This window comes from Culicoides brevitarsis, chromosome 1 (genome assembly GCF_036172545.1).
Source record: "Culicoides brevitarsis isolate CSIRO-B50_1 chromosome 1, AGI_CSIRO_Cbre_v1, whole genome shotgun sequence".
Lineage (NCBI taxonomy): Eukaryota > Metazoa > Arthropoda > Insecta > Diptera > Ceratopogonidae > Culicoides > Culicoides brevitarsis.
This window is the reverse complement of record NC_087085.1, coordinates 41,253,068-41,261,419: the sequence shown is the minus strand read 5'-3', so window position 1 is coordinate 41,261,419 and position 8,352 is coordinate 41,253,068. Positions and strand designations below refer to the sequence as shown.

Below are 8,352 nucleotides of genomic sequence, written 5' to 3'. Positions count from 1 at the left end.
TATTTAAAAAAAATAAAAATTGAAGGAATGAAGCAAGAATCAAAAAAATTTTTTTTTTCTTCAAAACTTCAAATTTGAAGCCCTGTTTGTGAGAAAATATTCGCTGTAAATAAAATAGAGTTTAATCATCTTTTATGGTGAAATAGTTTACCGCATACTCTATGGTTTTTCGAGCAAAAACGTGTTGGGAAATTTTGCACGTTTTCCGTTCAATTTTTTATCCCCTCACTTCCTCAAGTCGAGCGAATTTCACATTCATGCAGTTAACACCGGTTGATTCAAAGTCATGGACGGCATCGGCAAAAGCGATTACATTCATCACCGTCTAACGTTGCTCGCCTCCTCTATCGGCATGAATATCATCGCTGATGGATGGCACTACAACATTCGTCTTCGGTTATCGCAAACCTTGACATTCTTCGTGCTCTTCTTGTACGTTTTCAACTTGCAGAAATTCCGGAATGACTTCAACTATCTTTGCTACTCGACGATTTTGAATGCTCCGATAATGGGTAAGAAATTTTTTTTTATGGAAATTTTTTTATTTGAGTTTTTTTTTGAAGGAGCTGTTTTTCGATTATACTTTTGGCCAAGCAAATATTTGATCGTTCAGCGACTTTACGAATCCCATCGTAATTTGGATCAAACGAATTTTCACGGAAAACAGGCAAAAATCACCGAAAAATTCAATTATTTCATTAATGTTCTTTGTACTTTTATAATTTTTTCTTTGCTCAGTTTCGGCGTTGCTCTCGCAATTTCTCCATTTTTGTTTTCTTTCATCTTTAATGAGCAACTCGAGCCGCCGCTTCCTCTTTACCTCGTCGGGATTGACGTCGCATCTACCGCCGGTTTCATCGTTAACTACATTTTTCAAGTCATCATCTGCCTAATCGGCATCACCCTCTACTGCTTCATACAAAGTTTAGTTGTTGTTTTTCACGCATCAGTGGCCGAACAAACAGAAATCTTACGCGCCACGGTACGCAATATCGAGCAATCCATATTAATGAATCAACGCTACCGGATATTAAAGGAGAAATTTATCGCGTTAATTGAAAATCACGATAAAGTGTTGGCGTACGCCAGGGACTTGGAAGTTTTGATGAAGTGTGAGACGATATTTTCTCTCGTTTTTCTTTAATTTGTGATAAGAGATGGGCAATTAGCAAAAATGTTTTACATTATATCCAAATTATTTTATTTAATTTTTTTTAATGATCAAAAAAAATATTTTAATTTTTTTTTTATATAAAAATTAATTTTTATTTATATTTTTTTTTAAGTTAAAAATATTAAATTTTATTAAAATAATATTTTTTAAATGGAAAAAAAATTTTAATAAATTTTTATTTTTTTTTTTAAAAAATTTTCAATTTTTTATTTTCGATTAAAAAATTATTCTTTTGTATTTTCAATAAAAATTAAAAAAAAAATATAAATTTAAAAAAAATTATATTAAAATTGAAAATTTAATTAATTAAAAAGATTTATTTATAAATGTTAAAAAGGGTAAATTTTTTTATATTTTTCTTATTAATTTAAATTTTTTTTTAAATATATTTTTTAAATTAAATTATTAACAAATTAAATTTAATTCAAGTTTTATTTATACTTCAATATAAAAAAAATAAATTATTTTTTTTATTATTTTAATTTAATTAAATTCATCAATTTTAATTTTGTTATTGATTTAAATTTAAAATAAAATAAAATTAAAAATTTAATTTATAAAAAATTAAAAAAAAAAACTTTAAAATCTATCTTTTATTTTTTTAATTATTAATTTTATTAAATTAATTTATTTTAAATCATTTAAAAAAATTAATTATTTAAAATTTTAAATTATATTTTAATTAATTTAATTTAATTTATTTTAATTTTTTTTTATCTGAAACAAAATATTTTTTAGCAATATTAATTTATATTTTTTTATTTTTTTTTATTTTTGATTAAATTTTTAAACTAAAAACTGAAATTTCAGATCAAGTACTGTTAGACGTGACGCCATTTTGTATCGTAACTGTCATCGCTTTATATTATGCCCGTGTTGCCAATTGGTATCCGGGCTACTTATTTGCCATATCGATCATTGTAATAGGATTCCTCAATACGGCGCTAATTGAATTCACGACGATTCAAAATGAAAAGTTGCATCACGAAATTTACGGCACTTCTTGGTATACGGTCGATGTGAAATTACAAAAAATGTACTTAATGTTACTCATGAAGACTCAAAAAACGCAATTTTTCACAATTGGAGGATTGAGACCTGTTGGCATGGATTTGTACTTAACTTTTTGTGAAAGCGTTTATTCGTATTTGATACTTTTGAACGACTTGAGCAGCAAATTTATCGATTAAAAGACACTTTTTGGGTCGTTATTTATAAATTTTACCGCAACACTGGCAACACGGAGCTGAAAAAGAAAATAACAACTTACTTTTGAACAATTATTAAACACTGTCACGAGCAATAAATTGTACGGCAGATGCCGGGAATTAACTAAATTTTTGGTCGACTGTTATTTCTGCCAGTTAGAGAAATTCCTTCTGTTTAAAATTTCGCAGTACAAGGCATAAATTTGAAGGTTTTTCTGCAACAACAAAGTTTCTTTTTAAGCTGTTTTGCACAATTATGACCCATTTTCATTCGATTCGTGCTCGGAAATTGGGCTTTGGAACTAATTTCGGCGGGAAATCCTGTTATTTAGTGCGCGTCTCAAGGGTTTTATGCAAGTAAATTTGTTTTGTGTGTTTGTTATGATGTGTGCACATCAAATTAATAAAACAAAAACATAAAATTCACGTAAAATTCCAGTAAATCATGAAGACGAAGATGGAGAGAAGAGGCAAGGCACAACAACTACGAGCAAAAATAAATAAAAAAAAACGGAGAGAGAAGTAACATGAAGACATATAATTCTGAAAAAATTGCTGTGCTTTATCTTCTTATGCAACAATATGTGAAAGTATAGATACGGAGCCCAACAAAAGGCTAAAAAATTTATACGGACACAATTCATTCGTTCCCATGCAAGTTAGTTACATCTACTTTGGGATCCTCTTCGACTCTTTTTTTTCTTGCTTGCGTTCTGCGATTTCAAAAAACAAGTCACGTCGTTTTTATTTTATGCGAGCTACAATCACACAGTTGTTTTGGTAACAGTAATATTCATAGACAACGCATGAAGAGAATAGACGAGAGTGACTAAACTTTATTATTTTAAAAAATTAAAAAAAAAATTTTAATTTTTAAAAATTAAAAAAAAATATTTTTTTTTGTAATTAACTTAAAGAGATTCAATTTTTTTATTTATTATAATTTTTTATTATATCAAAAATTAAAATAATTTTAAAATTATTAAAAAAAAATCAAAAAGTTATATTTTAAGAAATTAAAAAAACTAATTAATTTTTTTTTAAATTTAATTGAAAAAAAATTAATAATTTTTGAAAATTAAAAAAAAATTATTTTTCTTATGTTTTTAATATATTTTTTAAATTCTCAAAAATAATAAAATTATTTAATTTTATAAATGATATTTTTTAAAATTAACAAATTCAGTCCAAAAAAATAAATTTTAAAAATTTAAGAAAATAATTAATTTTAATTTTGACAAAATTTATATGTAATTTAAAATATTTTTGAAAATTTAAAGAAAATTATTATTTTTTCATTTTTTAATTTAAAATTTTTTTATATATTTTTTAATTCCCAAAAATAATAATTTTATTATTAATATTTTTTAAATTATTGATTTAAGCTTTAATAATTAAATTTTAAATAAAAAAATTTAAAAATGTCAAAAATTTAAGAAAATTAATTTTATTTTAAATTCAATGAATTTTTTTTTAATTAATTAATTTTGTTTATTTAATTTTTTAAACAATTATTTAAACAATAAACAATTACAATTAGAAAAAAAAAACGTTAGTCACCCTAAAAAACAAAGCTCTAAAATGAGAAATAAACCTTATAAATAAAAATGAGTTCTTGTGCCGCTTATTTATAATTTTTATTTATTTATCTGAATCTCACAAGCATTCATTAAAAAATAAAAACGTTTCATTTTCATCCGAGGCGGCTTCAGCAGGATTGAATTTAATGACGAATGCTAAGATCCGTTACATTGCTAATCCATCCGAGATACGGAGCAACTCTGACATATCCAGTCGGCATGCCGCTTTCTAATTAATCATCGAGAAAAATGAGAAAATATTTAATAACAATTAATAAAAAAAAACACGTGAAGCTTACCGCAGCCCGAGGAATGTGTGAACGATGCAACGGCAATTTGTGTGCGAACGCCATCTTCCTCGACAAACAATGGGGAGCCGCCATCTCCGTCGCATGAGCTGTGATGTTCTGCTTCGAAGCCAAGAGCGCAAAGTGTCGAGGGCACAACGATATCTGAACCGTAAACAGGCTCGCATTCTGTGTTGGAAATCACTCGCAAGTCAATGAAGCGCAATCTACGCGAATAATTGGCAGCTAATGATGGAGCGAATGTTAGTGACATTTGATTTTTTTTTGTTTATGAGGAAATTATTTTTTTACCTTCGGTAGTGTTTCGACCAAAACCTGTCAATCTGACTTTTTCTCCGTTGAGGCACATTGGAGTCGACATTGAAGGTAAGTTGATTGGATTTACCATTTCTGTAAAAATTAAAGTCAATTAAATAACAAAAATTAAATTGAACTAAAAAAAATTAATTAATTTTTTTTTTATTTAAAAAGGTTCTACACAGAAAATTTTTTAATAATTTAAAATGTTGACACAGTTTTTGACACAGTTTTTTTGCTCTTGATTTAGTTTTTAAAACAAAACTATGTCAAAGAAAAATTTTTTTTTCAGTTTCAATTTTTTGGCAGTTTTGAGTTATAAAATGATTAAAAATGATAAATTAGAGCCCTCTGACAAATTTCAATCCATTTGGAGCAAGATTTGACAAAAATTGCTTTGACACAGTTTTTGACACAGTTTTTTTGCTCTTGATTTAGTTTTTAAAACAAAACTATGTCAAAGAAAAAATTTTTTTTCAGTTTCAATTTTTTGGCAGTTTTGAGTTATAAAATGATTAAAAATGATAAATTAGAGCCCTCTGACAAATTTCAATCCATTTGGAGCAAGATTTGACAAAAATTGCTTTGACACAGTTTTTGACACAGTTTTTTTGCTCTTGATTTAGTTTTTAAAACAAAACTATGTCAAAGAAAAAATTTTTTTTCAGTTTCAATTTTTTGGCAGTTTTGAGTTATAAAATGATTAAAAATGATAAATTAGAGCCCTCTGACAAATTTCAATCCATTTGGAGCAAGATTTGACAAAAATTGCTTTGACACAGTTTTTGACACAGTTTTTTTGCTCTTGATTTAGTTTTTAAAACAAAACTATGTCAAAGAAAAAATTTTTTTTCAGTTTCAATTTTTTGGCAGTTTTGAGTTATAAAATGATTAAAAATGATAAATTAGAGCCCTCTGACAAATTTCAATCCATTTGGAGCAAGATTTGACAAAAATTGCTTTGACACAGTTTTTGACACAGTTTTTTTGCTCTTGATTTAGTTTTTAAAACAAAACTATGTCAAAGAAAAAATTTTTTTTCAGTTTCAATTTTTTGGCAGTTTTGAGTTATAAAATGATTAAAAATGATAAATTAGAGCCCTCTGACAAATTTCAATCCATTTGGAGCAAGATTTGACAAAAATTGCTTTGACACAGTTTTTGACACAGTTTTTTTGCTCTTGATTTAGTTTTTAAAACAAAACTATGTCAAAGAAAAAATTTTTTTTCAGTTTCAATTTTTTGGCAGTTTTGAGTTATAAAATGATTAAAAATGATAAATTAGAGCCCTCTGACAAATTTCAATCCATTTGGAGCAAGATTTGACAAAAATTGCTTTGACACAGTTTTTGACACAGTTTTTTTGCTCTTGATTTAGTTTTTAAAACAAAACTATGTCAAAGAAAAAATTTTTTTTCAGTTTCAATTTTTTGGCAGTTTTGAGTTATAAAATGATTAAAAATGATAAATTAGAGCCCTCTGACAAATTTTTATCCATTTGGAGCAAGATTTGTCAAAAAAATTGACACAGTTTTTGACACAGTTTTTTTGCTCTTGATTTAGTTTTTAAAACAAAACTATGTCAAAGAAAAAATTTTTTTTCAGTTTCAATTTTTTGGCAGTTTTGAGTTATAAAATGATTAAAAATGATAAATTAGAGCCCTCTGACAAATTTCAATCCATTTGGAGCAAGATTTGACAAAAATTGCTTTGACACAGTTTTTTTGCTCTTGATTTAGTTTTTAAAACAAAACTATGTCAAAGAAAAAATTTTTTTTCAGTTTCAATTTTTTGGCAGTTTTGAGTTATAAAATGATTAAAAATGATAAATTAGAGCCCTCTGACAAATTTTTATCCATTTGGAGCAAGATTTGTCAAAATTTGCTTTGCTTTGACACAGTTTTTTTGCTCTTGATTTAGTTTTTTATGTCAAAGAAAAAATTTTTTTTCAGTTTCAATTTTTTGGCAGTTTTGAGTTATAAAATGATTTGATAATTTTTGAAAATCCATTTGGAGCAAGATTTAAAAAATTTTCAGTTTTTGACACAATTTTGATTTATTTTTAAAATTTAGTTTCAATTTTTTGGCAGTTTTAGTTTTTTTAAAAAATTAGAGCCCTCTGACAAATTTCAATCCATTTGGAGCAAGATTTATTAGTTTTTCTTTTAATCAGAATTGTTTTTATTAAATTTTTTAATTTAAAAAATTAATATAATTTCTAAAATATTATTTTTATATTTTATTTTTTTTAAAATTATCTAGATTCCTTATTATTTTTTTTAACTTTTAAATATTTTTGATTTTCTTTTTAATTTGTTTTTTTTTTTTTGAATATTTTATTTTAATTTTATTACCAAATTTATTTTTTTAATTTTTTAGAGTTGAAAAAATTAAATAAAAAATTACTTACCATTAAAAATCAACCCAATCGGACTATCCCACAGTGCAATATTATTATTCAAATTTTCCGGATTGTAATCTGGATGAGGCGTAAATTTATGACTTGTGATTCTCACATAAGGCTTGGCAAAGTCAACTGTTCCGCAACCAGCTGTCGAAACAATCGTATTAACGACGCAATGAGCTGCTGTCAGGATAAAATGTGGCGTGATGAAAGAACCTCCGCAAACTGTCAACATTCCATTTTCCTTGTAATTTAACAAACTACACATGAAGGGAAATTCTCCTGATTCCGCGAGAACTCCCGTTACAATGCGAGTGTTTTGATCGACGTCATCTTGAGGAATTGCCGAATGCCTTTCTTCTACAGGGTTGGAGCTTCCAAAAACCACGAGGTAAGCGGCGACGAGAAATGCAATTGAAAATAAGTGCTTCATGTTACTGATTCAAATAAGAATTGATGCAACTTTCATGTGCTAAAAATCTTTTTATATGCCAAATTGGGGTAATTTAGATACGATGTTGTTTGCTTTGATTGAATCTTTCATGGTCAACGATAAGATTGCAATTTTGTCTATGAGCCGATTTTTTTAAGTTTTAAAAGCTCATAAAGATCAACAGATAGCGGTCAGTTTTTGTGAGTAATTTGATTTAAGCTTTCCGAGAAGTGAAACCTTTTTCCTAAATTATTATCGAACGAAAATAACTTCCGCTCACAACATCATTTATCTTCCCCGAAGCCATCAACAATTTCCAAACGACCAATTTCCAATGAAAAAAAAAATTAACCGTTATCCAGAATCAATTTCATCAGAATGAAAAAAAAATACACGAGGCACCGACGACGTCAATTTCGTAAAAAGCAAAGTTAGTTGATGTTGTTGATGAAACCAATTTCCAAATGATTTATGCAAATGTTATGGGATGTCAAGCGTCACCACTGTCGCGCCCGCCTCTCGCACTGAGGTTACATCGATCGAACAACAAACCGTGTGTGAATATAAAAATAGACGATAATGATAAAATATTTCGCTTTCGCTCTTTGTGTATATGTTGTTTTTTTTTGCGTCGTCTCTTGAAACAAAAAAAAACTTCTACTTTCCTCATCGCGGCGGTAGTAAAAAATTATGTTTGACATTTTTTGTGCTTTCTTCCTGCGTTCATTATTTATATTTTTATGTGTATAAAAAAGAGTCTGCGACTACGAGGGTGACATTCACGGTTATTATATGGCAGCACATTGATTTTGTTTTAAGCAGGGAACAGAACATGATGTTACTTTTATGTCAAAATTTGATCCCTTTAACGCGAAACGAGATTTTTTCAAAAGTGCTTCAGTCTATCCGCCATTTTGTATTTCATCTTTAAAACATTTCCCGCCAACG

At 27.3% G+C, this 8,352-nt stretch overlaps 2 protein-coding genes across 2 annotated transcripts; one reads left to right on the top strand and one right to left on the bottom strand.

Annotated features, from left to right (window-relative positions):
- Positions 1–286: 286 nt before the first annotated feature.
- On the top strand, positions 287–2,364 carry LOC134837846 (odorant receptor 49b-like). The gene is made up of 3 exons (XM_063853239.1): positions 287–512; positions 564–1,112; positions 1,985–2,364. The coding sequence occupies exons 1-3, from the start codon at positions 287–289 to the stop codon at positions 2,362–2,364; spliced, it is 1,155 nt and encodes a 384-aa protein (XP_063709309.1).
- A 1,702-nt stretch (positions 2,365–4,066) lies between these two features.
- LOC134837845 (brachyurin-like) lies at positions 4,067–7,404 on the bottom strand. Its single transcript, XM_063853237.1, has 4 exons — positions 6,978–7,404; positions 4,562–4,660; positions 4,262–4,495; positions 4,067–4,191 (listed from the first exon to the last, which is right to left on the bottom strand). The coding sequence occupies exons 1-4, from the start codon at positions 7,402–7,404 to the stop codon at positions 4,106–4,108; spliced, it is 846 nt and encodes a 281-aa protein (XP_063709307.1). The 3' UTR covers positions 4,067–4,105.
- Between the last annotated feature and the right edge of the window lie 948 nt (positions 7,405–8,352).

Coding starts and splice junctions, on each gene's coding strand:
- LOC134837846 (XM_063853239.1), top strand. CDS start 287: ATGGACGGCATCGGCAAAAGCGATTACATTCATCACCGTCTAACGTTG. Junction 513..563: donor TTTGAATGCTCCGATAATGG/GTAAGAAATTTT, acceptor TTTTTTTTGAAG/GAGCTGTTTTTCGATTATAC. Junction 1,113..1,984: donor CTTGGAAGTTTTGATGAAGT/GTGAGACGATAT, acceptor CTGAAATTTCAG/ATCAAGTACTGTTAGACGTG.
- LOC134837845 (XM_063853237.1), bottom strand. CDS start 7,404: ATGAAGCACTTATTTTCAATTGCATTTCTCGTCGCCGCTTACCTCGTG. Junction 4,496..4,561: donor TGGTCGAAACACTACCGAAG/GTAAAAAAATAA, acceptor CTCCATCATTAG/CTGCCAATTATTCGCGTAGA. Junction 4,192..4,261: donor CACACATTCCTCGGGCTGCG/GTAAGCTTCACG, acceptor ATGATTAATTAG/AAAGCGGCATGCCGACTGGA.